At 31.6% G+C, this 27,921-nt stretch overlaps 1 protein-coding gene across 1 annotated transcript in view; it reads left to right on the top strand.

Annotated features, from left to right (window-relative positions):
• LOC148597532 (cilia- and flagella-associated protein 337-like) overlaps positions 1-27,921 on the top strand; it is a 46,382-nt gene continuing 18,461 nt past the window's right edge. Inside the window, exons 1-17 of the mRNA XM_088562891.1 lie at positions 1-146; positions 1,726-1,815; positions 4,944-5,022; positions 5,845-5,943; positions 10,525-10,578; positions 11,341-11,439; positions 13,235-13,389; positions 14,422-14,491; positions 15,427-15,583; positions 16,057-16,144; positions 17,034-17,167; positions 17,627-17,641; positions 23,239-23,352; positions 24,794-24,923; positions 26,219-26,254; positions 26,820-26,884; positions 27,804-27,868. Coding sequence (XP_088419017.1) covers positions 67-146; positions 1,726-1,815; positions 4,944-5,022; positions 5,845-5,943; positions 10,525-10,578; positions 11,341-11,439; positions 13,235-13,389; positions 14,422-14,491; positions 15,427-15,583; positions 16,057-16,144; positions 17,034-17,167; positions 17,627-17,641; positions 23,239-23,352; positions 24,794-24,923; positions 26,219-26,254; positions 26,820-26,884; positions 27,804-27,868 — 1,530 coding nt within the window. The 5' untranslated portion in view covers positions 1-66. The remainder of the gene's footprint in view (positions 147-1,725; positions 1,816-4,943; positions 5,023-5,844; positions 5,944-10,524; positions 10,579-11,340; positions 11,440-13,234; positions 13,390-14,421; positions 14,492-15,426; positions 15,584-16,056; positions 16,145-17,033; positions 17,168-17,626; positions 17,642-23,238; positions 23,353-24,793; positions 24,924-26,218; positions 26,255-26,819; positions 26,885-27,803; positions 27,869-27,921) is intronic.

Here is a 27,921-nt window from a genome sequence, read left to right as displayed (position 1 = left end):
GCCTGGCAACTGATAACAATATGGCGGCGAACTTAGGTTGAGAGTTATTTATATGTATAAGTAAAAATGTCAACCGCCAGTTCACTTAAAAATGAATCCACTGGGAGGTCCATTGAGACCGTAAAACCTCCAGAAAAGCCTGAAAGGTATAATTGATGAGAAATATGTTGAAACCCCTCTTTCTCTATCAGTATCACCGATGCCCAGCATGATTAGTGTTTACTTTCTGTACACAGCTTTTTGAAAATAAAATTAACTGCCGGTATCAGCACCATTAGTGCCACTTTCAAGTCTAATCATCAAGAAACATAAACTGATAAATTAATACCACCTTTGTTTGGTAACCCCTGTTAAATTAGTTTAACAACCATCCTATATCATGACGTGGCTTTCCTGATACACATTAGAAATTGTCTTGTACTTGTTCCATATTGTTTTGGTCAGAAATTGTCTGGCATTATAACTGAAAAATGATGGGTAAAATTGATTACATCATTTTCATTGTGGCAGGATGGCCTACCTGTGTTGTGCTAGGTAGTAAGATTACAATAGTCAATAGCAAGGTAAATGACTTGTCACCAAGGGTTTGATCTTCATTTGACTTATTTTAACTTAAACCTTTTATCCATTTCAGGACATAGGTTGTCTATTAAGGTGTTCCATTTTCTTCAGTCCTAGGCAAGCTTGTTAGTATGATCCAAAGTCTTGCCTTGTTCCATCCAAGTTAATCAAGTTATGCTCTCCCATCACATCATGAACATTTAGGCGCCATCTTACTGTTGACTGTTTTGGCCATCCCTTGAAGAAGCTATGATTCAATATGTATTCAATCCTCAAAGCTAGCATATTTTTTAGACCAATTCATTCTGGCATTTGAGTTAACAGGGCTTTTTTTCTATTTGTCTAGTTGATTGGCTACCCAGTCATAAACAAAAAGTCAGCATGGCCCTGAAATTAAGTAAATGTTGTCATATGTACAGCAAGTCTGTTATTAATATGAAATAGAAATGATACCATTTGGAAAGGACCACAAAATTTTACCCCAAGATTATCGATTTTGTTGAAGTAAAGAATAAAACTTTGCTGAAAAAATAAAATGAAAATGCCGACATACCAACTCTATTTTTGTTTACAATGTAGATTGTAAGGTTCCATAAAAGAACTTTTATTTTTATGGCCTTAGGTGCTTAATTTTACTGGTTGTAAAATAAGTAAAAAAATGAAATTCTATTTGGTAATGGAAATTCAATGGTTAAATCAGAAGATTAGTTTCACAACCTAAAATGCACAATTTTGTTTAAACTAGTTGTACCAATTCAAAATGCCAAAAGCCTAATGTTAAGTTCTGTTCATTTAATTTACTTTTGCAAAGGTGTTTCATGATTTTTTATCAGGTAGGGTATACATTTATATACGGTCAGAAACAAATATCTTGCCTAAAAATGTCAGACAGAATGATTTGGAGAAAAAAAAATATTTACCTACCCACTGCCGCTTCTTTTTGTGCATTAGAGCTATTGCAGACAGATACTTTTAAGTTTGGCCTAAATTATTATTAACCAATGACGAAAATTCAGAGACTGTTTGACATATTTCACACACACAATTAAATTGTATTTTTTATGCCTGTGTATCATTTGACGGCACATCCTGATAACATAATTATTGATATAGTGAAAATTATTCACCACCCCAATTGTAATTTCATATTGATCATATTAATAGTGAAGGAAGTCTCAGTGTTCCTGCTGATTCAAATAAAGCTAAAAGGAAACAGAAGTCAAAGAAACCGAAAAAGGATCTTTTTGGTGATTGGTGAGAAATGCACCCTTCAAAATAATACTTCATATACACAATGTAGATCCCATCACTAATATCAAAACAATTCAGAAAATCATCCTTTTACTCTCTGTATTTTATTTGGTAGTTTTTTTACCCCCCCTTTTTTAAACTGCCGAAAGTCAGGTATTTAAATTTACTTTCAAGAATGGAATCTCCTGGACTTTTATAACTTTCAAATGAATGGTCCAATTGAGTGGAAAGCCAAAAGTACTCGATCAATTGTGTCAATGAATAACATCCTGATCCTGTATGCCCCATTTCACAGTTTTGTCCAATGTTTAATATCATTTACATACATTATAATTATCTCCCTTAATTTTAAATTTTACTGTTCATTCTATATGATTTTTATCTCCTATGAACAAGGGTTATATGTAAAGCCACATATTACTTTCTGTTTACTATGACATTTTAAACAAAATATCAGTCTCTAAATAAAAATATTTAGGGTTTCCAACCATGAATCACATTTTGCATGATTCTTATGTGGAGTGCTACTTGTGCAAATAGACCAAACTATGAACAGATCAGAGAGTTATTCCCCTTGATCTTTTAGTTGTACTGCTTTCTTTGTAATTTATTTCATTGTTACCATTTTAATAAATCACTGACCAACATTCATTTCTTAGAATACTTGTGTTGGTGATCTCTTATGGATGATTTTTTTAACAAAATTTGGCATGTACCACCCACTGCCTGGGTCTTCCATGGGCACCCTCCTTATATTTACCTCAGTGCTATGATAATCTTCATTACTTTTGATTTTATTGTAGTTAGTTATCAATAGATCCTGTATAGAATCCAAGGTATTAAATTAAACATCTATGGCTTTCAGGGATAAGGTATGGTTTCACCAGAGGCTTGCTGCACAGGAAACTTGCTGATATATTTGAGAATTAGTTTAAACTTGTTTATGTCTGTAATTTATCATGGACCGGTGATTTAATTACAGCTCTATAAATCTTAAATATCAGTTAATTATGGTTGAAAATTACAATTTTTTTGAAATTTTGATGTGTATTTATTATTACTTTATTTATTTAAGGCTGAATGGGTTTATTTTTTTTGTCATATAAAAGAGAATAGCTTTGTAATGTTGGAAAATATATAATGCACATTTTGGTTATTCCATAACCCTCCATTCACATTTGGGTGAAAACATGGCAGTCCATACTGAATTAACTGCTTCCAGAGTAACCTCCCTTTCTTTTATTGAATAAACTTGAAATATATCATGTTGTGTAAAGCCTTTGGTGTTATCACGAATTTACAGGTAAAGGACTTAGTGACTGTCTCAAATCACTATACATGTATGTATTCATAGACCTGTAAATTACTGGTGTATGATATATTGTATAGAATTATCTAAATTGTGGAATTGATCTCCATGTATTAAAGAAATTCTTAAAGTTGGCAAAAATTCTGTTTTTGCTTTTTCTTTCTTCAATTTAACCTATAATTAAGTACTAGTATATTAAGTACTAGTTCATGAAAATAAAATTCAGACAGTACCAAAGGTCAAGTGATTCATGGTATAGAAAAACCCATGAATTAGACCATGCTTTTTTGGCCTACATATGCTGAATTTTTATGTGGCAATAGTCCTTTTTGTACTTAGATCTGTACTTTTGAGAAAGCTTCACTTTAACTTCCCACTAAAATCAACCAAATCAAGAATGATAACTCTTGCAAAGTGCTAATTTCATGTACAATCTATATCATTTTTATCTCAAAAGCACATAAGCCAAATGAAAAACTGGGACTGGTTTTGTAATCAGTAACGTTTTGTTAATTAAAACTGAATTCAGTGGGTTTTTGACATGGATGAACCACCTCCTGTCTGATTTTTTATAGAACTGCTACTTAAAATCAGAAAAGTCGTATACAGTTAAATGAGATATACAATACATCTTATGTAGTTTTTGTATATGAAAAAAGGGACATTAAAAATAATGTACAGTCAAACTTGTCTTCAGTTACCTTCCAATAGAGAGTGAAATTATGGTGATAATAGACAAGTGGTCTCTATATACAGGTTAATTTTTACATAGAATTAATGTTCTACTTATAAATATTATAATCATAGCCTTTTAAGACAGGTTGTTGCTGAAGATAGGTTCGACTGTTTGTGTCAAAATCAATGATGATTTAAGACAGTCTCCCCAGGTATTTTCTATTATTTTACCTTGTGTAGTATCTTATGTATGTCTTTGGTTACATCTAACAGTTATAACAGATGAAGTTTTTTGTACTTTCTCTTCATTTATAGGATACTCAACAGTATTTTTATCACTAAATTGATTACATGAATAATTTTTAGTTTCTCTTTCTTGAGACAAAAAAGTGATGTTTTCATGTTTTTTTTTGTTTGCACTGAATAGCTGTAACTTAAAGTGAACTTAATTTATCTTTTTATAAAGGTGCTGACATAATAGTCCAAGTTTTATACATTTTTCTTTTGCCTGATATATTATGGTATACAGCTGTCCATTTACACTGACTACACATCTAACACCTATTCAAAACTCATTGAGTGATTTTGGGCATTTGTAGTGCAATATTTGTCTTTCATCTTCATGGAAAGAAAAATTCTTTAGTTTTTTTCATTGTTTTATCATTTTTAATTGAGAGTTATGGGACTTGAAATAGAAAAAAATGTAAGCAGGTTTATCATGTAGTTTAGTGCTGCAGTCTATTTACAATTGCAAAAGTTAAGTATAGGTAAAGAAATGACTCATTGTAGTGCAAAATATACAGATTCTCTTTCAGTAATGATTGAATGGTTTATGTTAAATTGTATTTCTCCACTCAAGATGGTAAAATTAAAATTTTCAACTTGGCTTTAGCGAGCATGTGAAAATCTTAATTTTACCATAGAGAGTTGAGAAACAATTTAAATCAAGAATAGGCTTAAGGAGAATTGGTTTCTCCTGTGAAATCTGTAGAAACCTTGGAAAATATCAAATGGTGGGAAAACTCTCACAGAAATTTATTCACCCCCCAGTGGTTAAAAAGTGACGTGCATTTTAATCACCAGCTAAGAACAATGGAAGAAAACATTATATTGATACTGATTTGTTTATTGAATCATGTTTTTTCAGGAAAGTGGCCAACATGGAGAATAAATTAGAGAATCGCTTGACGATGAAGGACCTCAACAAGTTACAAAAGGGATTCATGGTATTAACTTATGTTCCTTTATTACGCCTGATAGTTTAAAAAGTTATCTTATTTATTTTTTCTCTTTATTATTTTTGATAAGGTATCTTGCTTATTTTTAACTTTTTTGACATAATTCTTCCAAATTAAACTATTTTTTTTATTTATGGGCACAGATAGTAATTTTTTTTTCCATATAAATTCATTTCTTTTTTTAGTAGTAGTAGAGTAGTAATGAATTCCAGTGGTGAAATTATAATTATTTGAATATCTGTTGTCTCATGAATTCCATTTTCCCATCACTTGAGCAAGTTCAAGGTTGTTAAGTGTGTTCCACTTTCCATTTGGCAAGTAAAAAACTTGATATTCTGAAGGATTTGTTGAGTTTGGAAAGCAGACATTAACTATGGGAAAGTTAATCTTCATTTGGAGTTTTCCTGTCGAAATTTAAACCAATTTCTTAAAATACTGCCATATCTTTGTTTGAAAAAGTAAAAAAAATATATCATATGAAGTCATGTAAACAAGAATTACATGTACCTACATGTATTACCATACAAAACCAATAGTACAACGAACATTTATTTAAGGAGGTAGACCAAGGGTAAGGGACATAACTCATGAAATCAGTGATATGTTTGTATCATATTCAGTTTCACCAAAGCCTCTCAAGCTTTCATTTGAAGCAGAATAAAATGAATCCAAGTTAATTAGATGCTTCCATAAGATTGATTTAAAATGCTGAATACAAATGTGCCAGTGATATTTAAGAGCTGTGTCCCTTAACCTAGGTTTACCTCATTTAGGTTTCGCAGTCATATATCATTTTTTTTCAAACATTAGGTGTTTATAATGTATGAATATGACTGTAATAAGTTACAAGTCTGGTTGTCTTCACATGGACCAAGGATACAAGAGAAAATTAGCTTACGTCAACATGGGGTAATAATTGAAATTTTGAATTACTGCACAAATTGCAATGTTCTTGATCATGGTTTAATGCAATATTAAAATGAGATCTACAAATTGTTCCATTCAGTCATTGTATGTAGGACCTTACAAACACTCTATTCTACTTTCTGGTGAGCCAATCAGATTTCTGCTTTCATAATTGTGAAAGCATTATTTTAGGGGGAAAACCAAAGGATTCAGGATCCAGAGTGTTGTTAGATCCTACATGCAGTAACTGAACAGAACAACTAGGAGGTGTCATTTAAATCTGATTGGTTTAAATGATTCATGCTTTCTTGTTCTGGTTTCATAAAAATATCTACAACAGATGCACAAAATATAAAATATAGTCCAGTATTTCTTTTTGCTATCTTATTTTGTATGCCAGCAGAGCATTTTTTTCTAATTTTTTATCAAATATTCTAGCATTTTCCATTAACGGTTATTCTGTGTACTTTTAATACTTATGTAGCATACAGAATAGCCAATGTAACAATTCAGGAAGCTTTTATGGATAATACAATTTATAATACTTTATGGAACTGGTTATATACACACACAGGTCTATTGTAACACTAAACAATGAATTGGTTTTTGAAGATTTACTACAGGTCCAAGGTAAACAATAATTATAGGTTTGCTAAGCAATCTTAGGCAGATCCATTCTCTGGAGGGCTCTATATATATGAATAGATTATAGAAATACTGCTATGATTTTCTGTATTATATGTATTTTTTGCCATAGACAAGCCTCAAAATTATTCTACATATTTTCTCTTTTTTAGATATACTTTAAAAGAATAATTGACCACTTTATAAAGTTGCTGGAAAGTAATGTTATTTTGTACGATTTAACGCTGTGATTGGATAAAAACATTTGTCCAAATAATCAAAACAGCATTTGCAAATGAGTTTATAACTTATAATATCTTGTGGAAGCATTTTTTATCAACAGTATAGAAGTCATATGATTTTTTTTTCAGGCCTTCAAAGTCAAATAAAAAATCAGTTTGATGTTGCCCTATGAGAAAATTTAATTGATCAGTTGCGTGAAATGTGATAAATGTAGTTATTGGCAAAAAAAAAGAAAAAAAAACAACCTTGCTGCACAAAATGAACAAATCACTGTTGCTGCTGCATAATGATTTTGTGGTCATGTTCAGCATTGTGAAAGTTTTCGTCTCTTATGGAAGTACCACTTGAGAGCATTGGATCTGCCTGATTAGGATACTGTTTTGATTGTAGAGACAAACATTTGTAGTTACTTTGGATAAATTCAGGTAAAGGTGTTTCCTTCACTGATTAAGCACAGACTCATATCCCAAATGAATCCCTAGAAATTAAGTGCTTGAATTGGTTTGATGTCTAACATGGGATACTTTTCTTGATGTGCTTTCACCCAGTCATAATCTTCTGTTTTTATTTTCAAAATGGTATCCTTAAGTCTGATATTGTGTGTATTTATGTATTTTTTGTGATCATTGTTTGCTCTTTTCAAGTTAAGTTTGCCCATCATGAATAATTTTTTGTTCAGTTTGCCCAACATGAATTATTAGCTCAACTGGCCAGGTGAGATATAAATTATTGCTATCATTTGGCATTCATCATCGTCTTCTTAGTGAACAATTTTACAAAATTCTTCTCTGAAACTACAAGACCTATTTGAACCAAACCTGGTATGAATGTTTCTTAGGTTATACTGCATAGAATGAAGATGGGGATTTTTGATCCTTTAAAAAACATGGCTGCTATGACTAAAAATAGAACATAGGGATCAGACAGAAATTGTTCACATATATCTCCAAAACAGTTAGTTTTAGCCAAAATTGTAAGAGTTATTGCCCTTGAAAGGCAACAATATAAGCAGGTGAGTGATTCAAACTCTGGACAGCCTCTTGTTTTTGTACAGACAATCCATCATGAGTTAATTTTTTTTTTCAGATAACCCAACATGATTTTTTTTTTTTGGTTCAGACAGGCCATCAAGGATTATTTTTTTGTTCATACAACCTAACATGAATTTTTTTTTGTTTTTGGTTTTGTCCAGAGAGCCCATTATGGATCAGTTTTTTTGTTCAGACAGCTGTCAAGGATTATTTTTTGTTCAGAGAGCCGTCAAGGATTACTTTTTGTTCAGTTTGTACATCATGATTTTTTTTTGTTCAGACAGCCCATCATGGATTAATTTTTGTGAAGCTTTTCCATCATGGCTTTTTTCAATCTGTCCATTATTAATTATTTTCTTTAGATGTCACTTGTTATTTGTTAGATCAAAAGGTGGGAAGTGTTGAATTTTTTTTTTTTAATTACTTGAGAATCTAGAAGTTTCCTGGGGTTGGCATCTCCCTTTCTGACTGAAAACATACTGAACTGCATGCATTTTTTGGGCAGAACTTACCAATAATGGTCTGGTACCCCTTTTCTTATCTAGAACCCGCTTTTCTAAATCTACCCTGTTAGCATGCCTATCCTTATTACTTGACATACATTATTTTAAGGTGATAACAAGGCAAATACAGACATAAAAAAACATAATTTGCTTCAAAAACGCTAGTTCTAAGCCCATAACACAGTCTAGAAGAAAAGAGGGATATTTTTATCACCATTTTATTTTATGGCCAGGTCTAGCTCTATTTTTGTTAGACAGACTATGGAAAATATATGATGATTTGTTTATTTTAGGTTCTATATGACACCCCTGCTTTCAAGCACTCTTTTGAACAATTAAGTATTTCTGGTTGAACGTGTTTTCTGAAGTCATTTTTCTTTTTGCATTGTTTTTGGCTAGGACATTATACATTGAATCAATAGATAATTTGGCAGAGAGTCTTTATGGTGTAACATAAGTAATTGTATGCATGTCAATTTTTATAGGAGAGTTGTATTTGTCAGCATCCTTACCATCAGTGTCCAAGTTTTCTAATACATTTTATATGCAGTGAAACATGTAAATCCTTATCAAAGTGAATTTTGTTTTAGTAATGACAGGTGTTCAGTTTGCTTAGAAATTAATGTAAACATATTTTTACTAGAAGATGTCTAGTGTAGAAAGTTTTTATGACACAGTCGGTATAGTTTCGCTTTTTACCCTTTGACCTTACAGACACTCTTCCATGGAAACACAAGTCACCTGATCAAAATTCTGTTTCCAGATTGGCCAAATACTGATAACTTAGTGGGGTTCAAAAGAGGAAATTGTAATGGCGTGCCATGCGTTATTTCTTGATGAAAATTATAAGTAAAAAAAAATTTACTGTATCGGCTATCTTTTTTAAAGATAATACTTGATATTTTTTTGGGGGGTATATTCTGGATTTGGTTAAGACTGGTTTTATTGTACAATATATTTGTGAATATTTTTATCTTTTTAGATATCTTAAGATTGGCTTAATTGTAACATGCATGTCTATATTGGTTGTGTATCTCTCTGTCAAATTATTCTATGACTTATGCATACTAGTAATTTGAATCTGTTTCACAATGCATTGTGGGATGGTCATCAGCCATTATATGGTAGAGGAGAGCATCATGGGTAAAATGGTTATCATTATATGCAATTCATGCTAAAATTTGAAGAATTTTATGTATGACAAGCTTGTTGAAGGGTTTTAATTTACCTCTTCTTTCCTTTGTACAAACATTTGAGAATGAACTGTTTAAAGGACTTGTGTACTGTTTATTATTTTTTTTGTGGACTTCTGATGTGAGACTTGCTACAGGGTCACAGTGTTAGAACTTCAACCAGCAGAAAATGTCACTAAGATAACATTGAAAATTCAATTCCATCCATTGACTCTAACTAAATGACAAGTTTTCTGCTTGTTCAAATTAAGCCTTACAAATTTACTTGTTTTTTCTTTAAATTCCTTATGGAATATTTCTGTACTCAATTGTCTGTTTCAACCTTTGAAAAAATGTTTTGGAACACTATCAACAACTGAAAGATGTAGTGTAGAAAACTAGCTTGTGAAGAAACTGAAGGAGGCCTGTGGCTGTGAGGTTTTTCAAAGGTTGAAAAGACAAATTAAATTCACTTGTGACATTAATATTGTAATCTGTAAAATTCAATCTACTCTCTATAAATGGATGTGGTATATTGTTTCTGGCCTAGGCTATGGTAGCTTGTGTTTGTTGTGATGGCTACTTTTCAGTTTTTTTTTTAATTTATCATTTTTCATGGATATTTAATTGTGTATGTTATATTGTTATATATAGTATTGAGTTTTTAGTTATCACATGAAAATTTTGCTAAACACATTTTTGAGAAACCATCATTTAAATATCTTTATTAATCTTCATTAGTACTTAAGACAAGAATCCATTCATGGTGACAGGATGAAAAAAATGGTCATATGAAAAAAAGGGGGTTGAATACAGTGATAATAACAACTTCCTCCTTAAAAATCAAATGATTACTCCATAATGCAGTAACCACAGAAACTATTTAATTATAAAAAAACCTGTATTTAAGTAAGCGTAATTAATTGGTATTAGGTAAGTATTATTAGTTGTATGATCTTTTGTGGGACCCAGGAATTTGTGATTTTCCAAACTGCTGTATTGTTTTTTCAGTCGATGGCATCACATTCTCAGTATGACTTTGATGATCATCAGAGTCAAAGTGTGGTAAGATCGTAGGTGATGGTAAACACTACCTAGTTCATTGTAGATTACACATTTCTTTACTTGCTCTATTATCTATCTTGGTATTCTAGAATGGAAATTTCACATCTTTTTTTATACTCCTACTAGGTTTAATATCTTGGTCTTGTATTTCCCTGTGGGATAATTATAAAAAGATTTGTAAAAATAGAACACAGGTCTTTGTGTATGTGATTTATATAAATAAAAAAATGGTTGTGGCCAGCTTATTACCTTTAATCACTCATTTTATGAACAATATTTTAGATATAGGTGATGGTACACAATTTCTTTTCACATGTAGATGACATAAATGTAGAAACAGCACACAGATCAAACAATTTCTTTCTTTCCTAAGCATAGCAATTTCTAAACATTTCTCTCAACAAATCAATGATGCAAATTTATTTGGTTCCTATCTATTGAAAGTGACCTTTTTAAAACCAGCCTACAGTTTAATAGTAAATCGCCTTGGAAACAAATGCTAGATTTTTGTTTTTTTATTGCATAGTTGTTAGAAGTTTAAGTTATTCGTTTAATTAATACTTTAATTTTATATCTTTAGAGGGAGGGAGCATGTGTCATATGCAAGGCATGTATTTTACCAAAATTGACCAAATTTTTTATAACCCAACTATACTGCTGATTGTTTACCTACTATTTCACAAATTTTCAACCTTTTCTTAGCATATGTTTATTTTCTATATTACTTGTGAAAGTAATGAAATAATTTGGTTAATTTTTTAGACTGGTGGCGATGGTACTCAGGAAGGAAAGTTGATACTGGACAGGGAACAGTTCTGTGATGCTCTGACCATCTTGTTGGACAAGGGCACCAAAGAGGAGGTAACTCTATCAATTAGGTCATAAAGAAAAAAATAGGGTGATAGAGGGTAACATATAGTTACTAAATTTCATATAGGTTGTCACAACAATTTACACTGACTGTCTGGTCTTTCGTATAATTTATATGATATAAGTTTATTGATTCTGACTTTAAAATTTACCAAAGGCAACGTTTGAAGTAAATTGCACAGGCACTTTGGGCAAGGATGGTTCCAACCATCCCCCTTTTTTTCTAAAAAAAAAAACCTTATTTTATTTTGTCTGATTTATTAATTTGATTAAAAATCTTATTGTTGCCAGTTTCTGGGCCCATTCATTGGAAATATCATAAAGGAAATGATGATTTTCGAAAAAGGGGGGTGGTTGGAACCATCCATGCCCCAAGTGCATTCAGGAATCATAAAACTTACTAATGAATGTGAAAGTCATTTTGGGGAATTTTTGTATGGTTTTGTTATCCACCATTGAGCTATATAGTTTGCCCTCATTTTAAGCACCTCAGTGACTATTACTACCCCACTTTCTTTCATTTGTTACATGTTCAGTTTCGATCATCAGCTGAGTTCTACAGAACTTTTGAAACATTCTCCCTGATTTTTAGTATGTGAGTCTACCTTGATGAGTTACAGATCAAGATTATGTTTAGTTCTGCTATGCTAATTTTTGTTTCAGTTGTGGCCCTTGAACTCTGAAAATTCACTGAAATTTAAATTTTCTGCACTTTTTTTTAAAGCCTTGCAGATAATGAGCCGATTTTTGATTTGTGAATCTAACCTGATGAGTTACAGATCAAGTTTCGGTTTTGTTCCGCTTTGCTGATTTTTGTCTGAGTTATGGTCCCGGAATTTACCAAATTTTAGGCTTTTCCCTTTTTTTTTCTAAACACTTGCAGATAAATTATGTTTGTCCAGAGTTGGAAATAATAACCTGCCTGCCAGCCCAAGACTGGCTGTTTGTTTGCAGGGCTGGCTAATTTTAGCAAAAATTTAGATAGCCATATAGTAAATATATTGAAAAATTGTATTCAGGACTGGCCAGAATTTGAGTGAGTTCCCTACCCTGGTTTGTCATTGTAGCACCCCACCAAACAACAGGGTAGTATATAGTAATTATCTTGTCCATCCTTCATTATGTTTGTTGTCATGGTAGTGAGAATTTCCTTACAATTGTCTTAACTCCTATTAAATGGATGGATAAATTTCAAATTTAGTGTGTGGCTTTATATAGATGGGGCATATGTTGTAAACCGTTTTTGTTACTGTCCAATACAAATATATGGTACCTACTTACTGTTCAAGTTGCAGTTTTCTTAGCATAACAACACAAGCAACATCCTGTTTCCTGTCATTTTCAATCAGTCAAAAAATATTTTCAACCTTGACTGTCAGTCCCTGTAAAAATCAAGCAGTGGGTGAAACATGATGTAAAAAAACCACTATTTTGAATGTTTACTTTGGCTATTTGGGCCATTAGAATCAAATAAAACACAAGAACTTTCCATATCATTTTGGTAAGTTGAGTTAGAATTTCATTGAAATGCATTGAGAATTAACATTTCAACAGCAGATAACTTCAGTTGGAAGCCTTATTTTTCTAACATTCTGTTGACAAAAATTCTAAGCAAATTTAGTGATGCAGAAATAAAATATATGTCTCTTCAAATAGAAGAAAAGAAAGCATCCTTAAGTGAATTTATATTGTCAGATCAGTAGGGTTTTGACACGCATCTGTCAGATTTTTCTCATTTTGCCTGATTCTTATAAAAATTTACAATTAAATGTCCCTCTCTTTACAGTATGGAGAATTATTTGACAAGATAGATGTTGCTAGAGAAGGTACAGTTGACTGGGACAAGCTTGCCTCTCATATGTTGTTAGAATTTACTGAGCGAGACGATAAAGTCAAATCTACACAAGTACCACAGTGGAAAGATCTAAAGACATTCCAAAGGTAAGGTCGAAGGTCATACATTGATTTTGTAATAGACATTTTCATGATAACTGTGGGGAAGTGTTTGTGCATGCTTATATATGATTCTTTTGTTCTATCCCAAGCTCTGCTTGCGGAACTATCAATTATCCAGCATTTATGTAGCACTCCACATAAGAATCATGCAAAATGTGATTCGTGGTTGGAAAGTCTACATATTTTTATTTTTGATATTTTGTTTAAAATGTCATAGTAAACAGACAGTAACATGTGGTTTTCATATAACCCTTGTTCATATGAGATAAAATTATATGAAAAATAATTTATAAATATACATTTCATCATATAAACTTATGAAGCAACTTGATTACAAAAATAAAGATATGTAGCCTTTTTTAGATTTATCACATTTTACACAATTTTTCATGATTCTTAAAAAGACTGCTATTTAAGACAAAAAGCTCTATCATTGTAATTGTTGTCATAGGTTGATTTTTAAATCAGTTTTTAAATTTATGGCTTGAATTAAATTCAAGTAAAGCTTTTAGTTTAACTATCCATGTAGGACATAACCAGCTATTGTGTTTATGGTAACAATGAAAATTGTATTTATGTAGAATAGGTAAGGTTCCCTTGACACATTAAAGCTTCCATGAATTTAGTTTTTTTACTGTTTGGGTCAGGTTACCTTTGATATGCATATTTTTATGGATGCAGGGACAAAATATTTTCACTTGATTTTCACATGAATTGAGCAAATAAAATTTGTTATGGATTTCATGTGATCAATCCCTTATTTGAAATTAATGTGACTTTTTAATCTGAATTTCATGTGAACAATATTCGAATGCGTAAGTTAAATCAAATTGACCTGAAGTAAAAATCTTATGATTAATTACTCTATTTTGATCAAAGAAAAAGAATGCCTATTTTTCTTATGTATTTTTTCATTGTTCTAACCTTTAAAATATAAATTTGCCTATCTGTTTTATTATACCTAATCAACAAAAAAACATTCATTTTCAATAATTTTAGATTGTATTATGTTTTCAGTCCACACAAAGACATAATACAGAGAGTATCCAGTATCAAACATAATAACAGATATATAGCCATCAGTAAGGTAAGGTATTTCCTGATTGCAGGTGTCCCTGATTTACACATAATAACAGATATATAACCAAAGGTCCATGTGAGCATATGCCATCACTTGACATTATCCATCATCTGTTAACTTTAAAAAAAAATCTTCTCCCCTTATAAGGCAAATGTGCCACACATGAGAATCATATGGTTTGCATTATATGATTATCATATAAATTGAACTCCATATGATAATCATATGTTTTTCACGAATATATGATTGTCATATGTTTGTAAGCCAAAATTACCACATGAGAATCATATAATAATCATATGACTATCATATGTTCAATATCATAGGATTGTCATATGATTACCATATGATTATCATATGAATCGAGCACCATATGATTATCATATGTGGCACATTTGGCTGTACCGCAATTCTGGTGAAACTAATTTTGGTCACAATCATCCTTAGAGAATGTAGTTTTATAACTGTATCCAATATTTTCATATTCAAAACAAAATGGCCTCAATAATTATAAATAGATCAAGGGGGTGAATCACTTATTTGTGCCTATATCTTGAAAATTTAAAGATATAGAGTGAATTTGAAAGCATATATTAGGTGCATAATCAGAAGATCCTCAATTTTGACTTCAGGATCAATTTTCATTTACAACTTGGCAAGAGTTATTGCCCTTGTAAGGCAAAAAATGACATTTTTGCAGTTTTATTTAAGCAAATATCTTGAAACTATAATAGAAAAAAAACCCTTTCAATTATTGAATTGATACTTAATATAATGCTATAAGTCTCTATGGATCAAGTTGTATGAAGACTGTTTGCCAATATGTTAACCTTCACTTATTGGTGTTATTTAATTCTGATTTGATTGTTCTTACAAAATATCAGTGTCTTAATAGAACATAATGTACTTTTAAAATTTTCAAAATATGTTTTATTTTACAGGAGGGTACAATATCAATGTGGGGTCAGGACCTTAAGCCTCAGCGAGCATTTAAGACCCAGACCGACTCGTGTAAGACCAGAGATCTGTGGGTCACTGACTTTGTCATCCTTCAAAACATCAATAAGATTGCACTGTCCTTCACCAGTAAAGAAATTGGTAAGCTTAATTTCTGTGGGAATTTGATACATCTTAAGAAATTATTGATTTAATCATAAACTTCACAGAGTCAAATACTGTAAATCATGAAATTTTGACAACAGTTTCATTTTTACTATATTAAGCCAAAATAAAACTGTCACAAATATTTTCTTTGAATAACATTATAATATGAGTTGGGAAACAATTGCAAATTTAGGAAACAAAATCAGACTGAAAGAAAAAATCCCGAAAAAATGGATGGTGTGAAAATTTCAGTCTACTGTACTTAGTTGTTAGGTCCTCCCACATATCTTTTGAGGGTGCCTTATTACCCATTTTATTGCAGTATCAATAAATAAATAATAGGAATCTATTTTTTGCTCATTAACTATATAAAAAGCACCCTCATAACTTTCTAGGATAAGTAAAAGGTAAAAAGAAGACCTCTAGAATGTATTGACCAATCTGTTTTAATTCCCTCTATATTGTAGCTATTTATGACATGAGCACCAAGTTAGAGTTCAGTCCACAATATAAGATACAGAATTTACATCATACACCACTGAGTTTGGACTATTGGTGAGTAAAAACTGTTGTCCAGTAAAACCCACAGAATTCACATCTTACTTCACTGAGTTTGGACTATTGGTGAGTAAAAACTGTTGCCCAGTAAAACCTACAAAATTTACATCATACTCCACTGAGTCAGGACTTTTGGTGAGTAAAAACTGTTGCCCAGTAAAATCAACAGAAATTACATTTTATTCCACTAAGTCAGGACTATTGGTGAGTAAAATCTATTGTCCAATAAAACCTACAGAATTTACATCATATATATTACTCCACTGAGTAAGGACTATTGATATGTAAAAACTGTTGTCCACTAAAACTAGCAGAATTTACATCATACTCCACTAAGTCTGAATTATTGGTGAGTAAAAATTGTTATACAGTTGAATCTACAAAATATACATCATACTCAACAAAGTGCCGTGTTGTACAGCAATGTACTAACTAACTTTTTTTATTAATTAAGTTGAAAACTCTCAATATAGAGCCGTAGCATCCAAATTTTTTTTTGTATGGTAAGAATGATGCATTGCCTGGTGGTTCTTGGGGCAGTTGTTTAATACCATACTTTGAAAAAAATTTTGGACAGGAATTTTAGGTTCTGCATGCCACATCAATATAAATTATTGGTACGGCACTAGCCATACCTGCTGCACCAGGCCCACACCCCTGCCATACCAAGCACTAGTCATACCTGTCATAGTGGGCACTACGCCACTGCCATACAAGCCACTAGCCATACCTGCCGTACCATGCATTACATCCCCTGCCATACCAGACACTAGCCATACCTGCCGTACCATGCATTACATCCCCTGCCATACCAGCCACTAGCCATACGTGCCGTACCAGGCACTATGCTCTGCCTCTGTAACCAGTTATTTTTATTTGATTTCAGGTCTAACCCTAACAATGTAAATGAAGCCATGTTAGTTTGGGGAGATGTTGGTGGATTTGTCAATGCTATGTACTTCAGTTCTGTTACTATGGCATTATTCGACAGGCCTCCTGCACCAGCAGGGGAAAAACAAGGTAATGGAGTTATCTCCCTTGCGTAGACCTCTACTAGAACTTAATGTTATTTAGGAAAATCTTAAATTTTGATGTTAGGTAATAGACAATTATTGTTTTTGATTTATTAACTAGATAATTGATGTCTTATTGGTGATTATTGTTTATTTTAAAATTAGTTACTGTCTTTTATAGGATGTAAATAATGTTTTGTTTTTGACTATATTTATGATGGAAGTATATAGTGGGATTCAGAAACAAAGTTTTTGAGTTACAGTTATGGTAAGACTATAGCCCTGAATCAAAATTTCTGCCACAGGATGTAAAACTCCTGTTAATCAAATTTCCTGATGCATAGGTCCTTAGATTTTAAATTTGTGCTGAAATCATTGGAAAATGCAGCATTTAATGAATTGTTAGAAGAAAATCAAAACATGTTGATGATTACTACATAATACAAAATGAATTCCTAAATTTCAGCCTCTGCTTTAAGTGGTAGGTGCAAAAGTGTTCTGGAGATGGAAGATGATGCACACTTATTTCTCCATTGTCCTATCATGAGTTTTTACCCTTAGAACTAGAGTTCTCATCATTTTGGAGCTTACTTTTTAGCTTTTATTCAATTATGAAGACAGTGGTCATGTTAGGTACATCATAAAAGGCATGTCATTTCAGAGTTTTGAAAAAAAAATTGTTCTAAAGGCATAGTAAAAAAATTCCTACATTCTTTTCTAACACTTTTTTAAATTTAAGGCGGGGCACCTTTTCTATTTTACTATTTCTTATTTTTTACCTTTCTGTCTTTGGATTTTCCTGTGGAAATTGTCACTCTTCCTGAAAAACTAGTGTTGTTGATTTGATTTCAAAATATAAATTATGTTTAAGATAAATTGGGGAATTGCTCTTTTAAACTACCTTAGCACCTATGAAAGTTCTAACTTTGATATGGCAAGCAGTGTCAGAACTTTGACTGTTTTTGCTGATTATTTACCTTTACAAATTATTAGGACTTTTCGCATTGTCAATACCTTATTAAAATCAAATTTCTTTGAACCAGTATATTATGATGTAGTTCAAATGTGTTTCCAAATTTCCACTTCCTTAAATGATGAGAATGCTATACCTTTATGTTCCCCAATTGTCCCTCTCTGTAATATGTAGAATGACCTTGCCCTTTTATAACATGGATGTGGGTTGTAGTGACACTCAATAATCTGCTATATCTAATCATCATAGACTAGGCTAAATATGTGCATTTGTTTGATATGTGTACAGGTATTTGACATGTATACAGTTGTTTTATATGTGTACAGGTATTTGACATGTGTACAGTTGTTTGACTTGTGTATTGGTGTTTGACAAGTGTTCAGGTGCTTGACATGTGTACCAGTACTTCACATGTGTTACACATTTGTTTTGCATCAATCTATTGATGTAATGGCACATTTCAGTTGTTTTAAGGGGTTTATATGAAGGTCTCATATGAATCTGTTTTCACTTGAAGTCTCTACTTGTATTACACATTTGATCATCACTTACATTTCAAATGAGATCTTCACATAAATTTCTCCTGACTGAATTTTCACCTAGGTAGTGTTGCTGATAAGGATTTGGAGGTTGTTTTTTATTCATAATTTTGTGTTGAAAGAACAGAGAATTGTTTATATTTGAATGGCTTTCTTTATTCAGGCCTTTCCATCGCTTTAGGTCCAAGAAACTATGGAGATTTACATATGATGAATGCCATTATAATCTGTCTCAAAACTTTAGATTTCCTTTAAAACATACTGACTGTTTTAATTTCTGTTTTACTCCCTCCAAACTACCGTAGTCAAAGACTATCTCAGTTTAAGACTATCTCAGTCAAAGACTATCTCAGTTAAGACTATCTAAGTCAAAGACTATCTCAGTTTAAGACTACATCAGTTTAAGACTATCTCAGTGCAAGACTATCTCAGTTTAAGACTACCTCAGTTTAAGACTACCTTAGTTTAAGACTATCTCAGTCAAAGACTAAATCAGTTTAAGACTATGTCAGTTTAAGACTATCTCAGTTTAAGACTACCTCAGTCAAAGACTAAGTCAGTTTAAGACTATCTCAGTCAAAGACTATCTCAGTAAGACTATCTCAGTTTAATTTCATTTTTCTTAGGTTTATATTGGATTTTATTTTCCTGTTAGATTGTAAAATTCCCAAATTTTAATCTCAGTTTTTGAATGGGTGATAATAGGTAGAAAAAATTAACTTTTTTCAAAAGTTGTTTCATAAAAAGGCAATGGAAGTAAAATTTGAGAGTCATTTAAACAACATTTGTAAACATAAACCTCGTAAATTCAAAATAAAATGCAATGTTTTTATTGTTGGTATTTTTAATGGTAATACCATATGGCATAGCAAATATCACATTTATTTCAGTTTCCCATTTTATATGATAGACCATAGATTATATGGATTATACTGTGGGTGCTATCATATAGCAGGTTTTATTCCAAAATTGAGTTTGATGGTATCAAGTACCTTAATCATCAAAATGCAGAATATGATAATATTACAAAGTGTATAAAATAATAACAATGGTTCACTTATTTTGTGATTTACTGTAACTAACTTAGACTAACTTAGACTAACTTTGAACATTGTTTCTTTTTCTGGTGTGAATCTGACCTTATATTCTAACCTTTGACCTTTAAACTTTCACAGCATGGCAAGGTGAGTATTTGACAACTCTGTATTTTTCTATTGTGTTGAAAATAGATGTTTTTGCAAGAAATTTTGCATGTAGCCCATATTTAGTGTTTTAAATTTTTCCTTTTTTATTTTGTAAGTAGACAAAGATGAGATCAATAATGAACAATAATTTTAGGAAGGTTTTTTTTTTTTAACTTACCATAGCTCTAAAGCAATTATCTTAGTTTTAATCTAACATGAAAAGGTATATTTAGGCACTTAAAGTTAAGTTCTTGGTTCTCAGGCCCGTTTAAACCCCGGACTTTACTTTTTATGAGCAGCTCGGCGGGTATTTCTAGAAAAGCAGAGGAGGATTACCCTACCAGTGCACCTGGTTCATGCTCCCAGTTTTTAGTGGAGTCTGAGTTACTCATTTACTTTTAATTGCTACTGTGTATGTATTATTTTGGTTGCTTTATGTTCTTTTTCTTGTGTGTGTCTGTTTTCTATGTCTTGTCTTTGTCCCTGGATTACATTCTTTTGATTTCTGCTGGAATCTTGGTTCCCTTGATTACTCTTACATGAAACTCCTTGAGGTAGAGTGAGATTTTAATTTACTTTTTCAGTGTACTAAATTGATGAGACACCATACGTTTTACATTGTTTGCAGTAAGAAAAAAGTTTAATGTGGCAAAGTTTTATGTGATACCCTCTGAAAAGTTGTGTGTCTGTCTGTCCGTCCCCCAATGGGTTTCAGATGATAACTTGAGGATGGATCGATTATTTTTTTGAAACTTGGCACAGTTGTTAAGTACCATAGAATAAAGTTTCATGTTAAGCAAAATCCAAAATGTAGTTTTTGAGTTAGACCATTTTGAATATTTTACCATCCCCCTTTTTCAACCATAACATGGAGGGGCAGCACATAATGTTCCATTAATGCCCTTTTTTTATTGATGTAATAATGTTGGTGACAAAGGACCAAGAAAGGAGGAAAAATAAGGACCTGAGAACCAAGCTTTTTTTGGTTGGTCTAATATAGTTCATGACAATTAAAATAATGATTTATTTTTTGGTAACAAGAGAATTAGTACAACTAAAAACTACCGGAAATCTTTGCGATTATTGAAAAAAAATTCTGGGTTAGATTTTGGAAAAAAACAAGCTTTGAATTAAATATACCACTAATTGAAGAAGCAGTAAAATATACAAACAAGGTAGATTTAAATTAATTGTTTAAGGAGATAGACTTAGGGTAAGGGACACAACTCTTAAAAGTCATTGGAACATTTGTATTCAGCATTTTACATCTAAGTTATGAAAGCATCTAATTAACTTGGATTTATTTTATTCTGCTTCAAACGAAAGCTTGGGAGGCTTTGGTGAAATTCAATATAATACAAACATATCACTGATTTCATGAGTTATGCCCGTTATCCTAGGTCTACCTCCTTAAACTTGAGTACAACTTGATGAATTTTCCTTTTTGATTTTTTTTTAATTTACATTTTGTAACTATATTTCATATGTACCTGAAAATAATTTTTTTTGGGTAAATATTCAACTTTTTTTATGCTTCTGTTATAATGGCATGTCATTTATTTTTTTTCCTTAATTTTGGAAACCCACAGTTTAATACACTATTTACATTGCCTTCCTACAGCAGACAATGTATTTTTCATTTTTCTTTGTCATTAAGTAAGTTGCACGTTGTGATTTTTTCCGTTTTTTTATTGTTTATCATTTAATCACTGTTTGACGATGTTTTTTTATTCCTTCTACAAGATGAAGCACATTTGCTTGCTATATTTATACAAGATATTAATGCCCATAAGTGGGCACTTAGATTTTCATTCTTTTTGTCTGTCTGTCTCAGTTTGATTTGGGTTGAAATTTTTAAATATTGCATCATTCTAAAACTTGGTAAAGATATTCTTTTGACAAGAGCTTTTAAAGAGCTGGGCAAACAGTGTTGTGTTGACATGATTTGTTGTTCATGATATGATCTGCATGTCTTTCCGTATAAATATCTTAATCTAATTGAATGCTTGAATGCATGACTGCATGGAAAATTAATGTTAGTGTTACCTGTATAGACTGATCTTGTGAGATATATTAATCTCAAGGTCAAGTAACTCCTGAGGAGACTTATTTTTTGTGGAAACTTGTCTAAATTAAATATATACTAGTAATTGTTTTTTCCCCTACTTGATCAGATGAAAGATTCTCCATGAAAAATTTTATTAACAAAATTAATTTTAAACTTTATTATCTTTTCTCCTCATCAATTTAAGCTTTTGAGGTTAGTTATCCTATAATAGAATTGTTTTTTATTGAATTATTATGAATAACAAAAATACCTCATCTGATAAACTTTTGTCTAAAAGTAACAAAAATACCTCATCTTATAAACTTTTGTCTAAAAGAAAGTTAAGGTAATTGTAATAGATTCTGTTAGTCGTTGAATTACATGAAATTTAATTTTTACCATGGAAGTATAATTTCTATATATTACACTTCTGTGTTTCTACCTACCAATATTCTGAGCACTGAGTAAGGGAACATAAAACAAACATACTTTTACCTTTTGCCTAAGTAAAATTCAATTTTTCTTTATATTTTATGATTTTTGACTATTCAAACCTCAAATACTGATTAACATTTTTTTTTTACAATGGTTTAAGACAGACTATTTTATTTGACTTCTGTTTAGACTGATTTTTTATTTAAGCAGATTTTTGTTTCAAGAGTTTTTTTATTCTGGGTTTGGTTTATACAGGTCTCACAGTATTCATAAAGCTACATGAACTTAGTTTTCAGGTTCAAAGGTCATCAATGGTTTCCATGGTTTTGTAGCTTTAAAGCCAAAATATAAAAAAAATCCTAGATTCTCATCCTCTCCCAACCCAATTCAATTTTTTTCACCGTCCCCGGAAATTTTATTATTTTTGTTTACCATTTTAAGTTGATTACTTTCAAATTGACAGCATTTTTCACTTTTAAAAATTGATAAAAAAACAATTTGCTCGCCTGCATCTAATTTTCAAAAATGTTGGATGTAAATCTAGGCTAATTTTCAAAAAAATTAAATGTCCAGAACCTGAGAATTAATATTGTGTGGTCTATTTAAATAACTATGTTGTCGATTGTCAATCAAGGATTTGATTTGAAAGTGTGTAGATCTAAGGCAAAGACCAAACGTTTTTTGGTTTATATTGAAGACAGGGTAGCCACTTGATTCAAATAACAAAAAATTAAATGTCCATGTTAGAATAGAAATATCCAGGGACTTGTCCTTGATTGACAAAGGACATACAATTACAATGATATATATGCATGCTTTGTAAATAAAATATTTTTAAACAATTTTATAGTTTCTAGTTCTGCCATGTTTTCTAAAAGATTTCATTTTTCAATTTTTTAGAGCCTTGCCTGAATGTTAACATCAATGACCTTTCCAGTGATGTTGATCATGCCAAGTACAAAAATGTAGTCTATTTCTTCAAAGATTGTCATAAAGGTCAATGGGTCAGACAAGGTAGGTCAAAATGTGATAAGGTAAAAAATAAAAAGGAGATTTATCTGAAGTTTTAAATGTGGTCATCAGTTTAATTATGGCACAAATTATTTTTTTTTTTGGGGGGGGGAGGGGGGGGGGGAAATTGCCACATGGATCAAACATCCTGTGAAAATAGGCCAATCATCTATTTGTAGAAAGTTCAAAGGTCTTTCAGGAGGTAAAAAGGAAGGTTACGCCTTTTTAAAAGTATGTGTATCATGTCATTTTAGTATCATTTCACAGAAATAATATTATATTCCTGACTCATTGAGTGGATGGTATATTGGAATTACCTTGACTGTCCGTCATTCTGTCTGCCCTTACTGACTTTTTGTCCTAGTTATCTTGGCTCCTAATTAATGGATTGATTTTAAACTTGGTAGGTGGCTTCATATAGATAAACATATGTGGTAAGCAATTTTGGGTGCTGTTTGATATCAACTTCCTGTTTTGTGGGACTTTCACTATATGGTGAAAATTTTTGTTACAAAAATCTCTACTACTCAAATTTGGTGTGTGGCTTTATATAGATGGGGCATATGTTTTAAGCAGTTTGGGTGCTACTTGATATCAACTTCCTGTTTAGTGGAACTTTGCCATTTTCCTGTATATTCAATGGGATTATACCTATCATGACAACGCAAGCAACTACCGGTACATGTTGTTTTTGAAACAAAGTATAATGTGATGCATTGTATTGTATGTAGCTGGATGTGAAAATTCCTAAGTTTTCCTTCTTACTAGAACAACTGCATTGACTGTTTTTGCGGCCCCACACTTTGGAGTCGTGGTGTGGATAATTAATTTGTATAAAGATCATATATTTTTATATTTGTTTAGAGTGCTTAGATATTGAAAAAAAATCCCATTCTGTTTCTTCTAGAGTCAAAATTTGTAAAATGTTTTTTTGAAGGGGAGATAACTCTTATTTTGCTACCAGTTATAATATTCACTTTAAATATCTTTTAGTGGAAATTTGAAATTAAAAAATAATACATCATCTACCCCATCAATATACCTATACATAATAGAAAGGAATTTGTGTCCTTTTTTGTATGAATCATTAATTCAAGTTTTACATGATTTTTGTATATGTATCTTCTTAAATCTAGTATGTGGATGTGTCTTTTTATTTTGTTTTTATACCCTGCCACACAAAGTGGCAAGATATTATGTGATACCCTGAGAATGACTTTTTGATAGATCGATGACTTTTTTACACTCTGCACAGTTGTACAGTAAAATACACATTAAGTTAAATTTTCAGCAATATCCGAAATGTAGTTTTGTGTGAGGCCATTTTTAACATTTCGCCATCCCCCTTTTTTCACCATTATGTGGCAGGGTATTACTTTCATTAATGTTTCATTAATGCCATATTTTTTTATTATTTCCTTTACATGTTTAATATTTTTTGCAGTAAAATACTCACAATATCTCGAAGCTTTTATCAGTTGTTCCACAACTAACTCACAGTCCATGGCAATAGCTAAGATGGAAAAAGGGGGGCTTACAACTGAGAAGGGTAGCAATAAGAATCAGGTCAACAAGTAAGTTATTGTCTTATCGAATTCTCCAATGGTCCTTTTCACAAAAAATCGTAAGTGTAAAATTAGTCGTAAGTTATGACGTCATAGTAAATCAAAGTATTGTGACGTCATAACTTACAACTAATTTTACACTTATGTTTTTTTGTGAAAAGGACCACTGAGTTCCTATGTATATTTGATTGTAGATTATAGTATATTTGCATAAGATTTTCCATATGGCGTAATTATTGGTCCAAGGCTAGCCATATTAGACTGAGGTGTAGCCGAAGTCCAATATTGCTAACTGAGGACCAATAACTCAGCCAATATTGAAAACCTTATGTTATTATACCTTTATTAACTAACAAGCCCAATAGGTCATATTGGCATAGGCCAGGCCAATATGATGTATTGGACAAATAAATCCTGTATTGGTGCATTTGCATTGAATTGGCAGTTTTTATCATATTTAGGCTAATATTCGGACGTTAATCATTAAAACACTGTACAGAGTCGGTTACCCTTACAATTGTAAAATTTCATAGGATTTGGTAATTTTTCCTAAATTCATATTTCTGAATTTTTTTTGGGGGGGTATTCTGTACCGTTTTCTTTATACGGCCGCAGACCCAGTGGTGAATAAAAGTACATTCAAATCCATTCAGATGATATTCATATGCAATATGGATGGTTTCTGTCCATAAAATTAGCTTTTTGTGACAAATAATGAAACCATTTTTTATCTTAAATTTTTTGGGGGTGCATCTTACTATTACCATTAGAAGGATGTTTGGCAAACCTTTAGGCATGTGCACTCTCAACTTAAAATTACAACCCTTCTGTGAAGTGAAAAAGGCCTATTGAATAAAACACAGCTCATTTGGCTTTCAGCAATATTATACTAGAAAGGCCATAGTGCATTTTGACTATAATATTTCAGATAGCACCGTGCTACCAACAAAAGTGCTGAATTGTATAGCTTTGTAAGGGACTAGGAAGAACTCTAATTTTTCTTCTGAATAATATGACAAGAATAGGTATGGTGTATATGTCAAGAGACAACAACCCCACCGGAATTAGAATGTCAGCCCAAGGTCACCCATTGGTCTTCAATGAATGACGAGGAAATCCTCATACCACAGGGCAGGCTGCAGCTGGCCCCAAAACATATATACACAGATACAGTGAAAGAGTTGCCTCTGCATACTCAAGTAAAATAAAAAATAAACTAAAGGTGAAAACAAAACAAGATATACAGTAAACTTTGCACTGAAAATTATCTAATTAATCTAATTCTAATTTACTCTTATTTTTAGGAACAAACCAGTCAGTAGGAATATCAGTAGAAGACCGTAAGTATTGTGAAAGGGTGGTTTACTCATTTCTGTCTGTCCGTCTGTCCATAAATTAAGTTAGTTTTGTAAAAGGGTGGTTTACTCATAATGGTAATGGTGTTTTATCTGATGAGGGAGTTATTGCCCTTTCACTTATTTATGTAGTGTAATGACATTGAAAAACAATTAAAGCACATTAAATACTAATAGTACATGTTAAAACATTTAAATGATCTTGGTGGTTGTGGGGTAACATGCTTGCACCCAGTGCATGAGTTTGTAGGTTCATTTCAAAGCTGAGTCATATCGAAGACTTTAAAATTGGTAGTCAGCAAGTTGCCAACAAAGAAGTACTAAGGGAATAGATTGACGACTGGTTGGCTTGGAGTCAGTATAATGTGAGTTGGGTGACATGTCTACCTGCAGGCTATTGCTTTGGTGAGCTAACACATTAAAGGTCTGGAACAGCATAACGGACTTTTACAAAGCAGGATCTGTTTGATTGGACAAATGTTTTTGTTCTGAAATGCTAATACAAAACCAATCAATCTACTGACACATTTACCACAATATTTTTTTCCAGGTCCTACTTTGACATATCTCAGGGAGTTAATGCATTTGATTACAGCCAGTCACTGAATTTAATTGGTATGTTGGTTTGTATTATCTTTAATTGATATTGCATATAGAAAATTCAGAGAAATGTTTTTCACAAAATGATCTTGAAAACAAAATGGTATAGTAAATCCTCATTTAAACATTTTCTGATAAGACCAAAATAAAAAAATATCTAGATTCGCATCTACTCTCGACCCAATTTTTTCACCCTTCCCGAAAAATTTAATTTTGATTTTTTCCCCCATTTAGGTCATTTCTTTCAAATATTTTTCGGTTAAACTGATAAAAAAAGTATAAAAAAATTGTGCTGCCAGCACCTAATTTTGAAAAATGTTGGATTAGGATCTAGGAACTTTTTTATGTTGGCCTAAACTGACAACAAATTCTTATTTAGATATTACAAACAAACAATGCATTAATTTTTATGTTGTCCTATTTTTTTTCTATTTTACTCTGGACAGATAAGAATGAATAAAAGTGCAATGAAACGGTGGAAACTGATTATGCTTCCAATAAATTCAGAATAACTACAGTTTTTTAAGTCGAGACTGAAAATATAATGATCCATATAATAAGGGGAATAACTGTGAAAGTACTTTAATTCATGGATACCAATTTTCGTGTATTTGGGAAGAAACACAAGTTTGTGGATTTTTGAATTCGTGGTTTTGAGGTTTTCTGTACACACATCAAAGGGAATTTCCTTTTATGTTGGAAACCAAATTTTATGAATTGGCCTACCCATGAAAACCGTGAAAATTAGTATCTCATGAGTAATAGTACTTCCACATTGTTTATTGGTGATGTCACAGTCAGTTTGATAAAGCATTGTCATTTGAAAAAGCTTATAAAATAAATGTCAGTATTATTGTAGTAGCATGAGGAAAAATATCATACAAGCAATGAAAAAATGTCAAATTTTCTGATATATTATTGACCAATGTTACAGCTACAGCAGGAGTGAACCACCATGTTTGTTTGTGGAATCCATATGTAAACTCTAAACCTAATGGGGTATGTTGTAGTAGTAAGAACTGTTCTTTTTTTTGGAAGAGGCAACATTTTTG

Source organism: Perna viridis, chromosome 15, assembly GCF_037379345.1.
Source record: "Perna viridis isolate PV_CMFRI_1.1 ecotype Kerala chromosome 15, ASM3737934v1, whole genome shotgun sequence".
NCBI classification, from domain to species: Eukaryota; Metazoa; Mollusca; class Bivalvia; order Mytilida; family Mytilidae; genus Perna; species Perna viridis.
The sequence above is the reverse complement of the archived record's forward strand: the minus strand, read 5'-3'. Positions and strand labels throughout refer to the sequence as shown.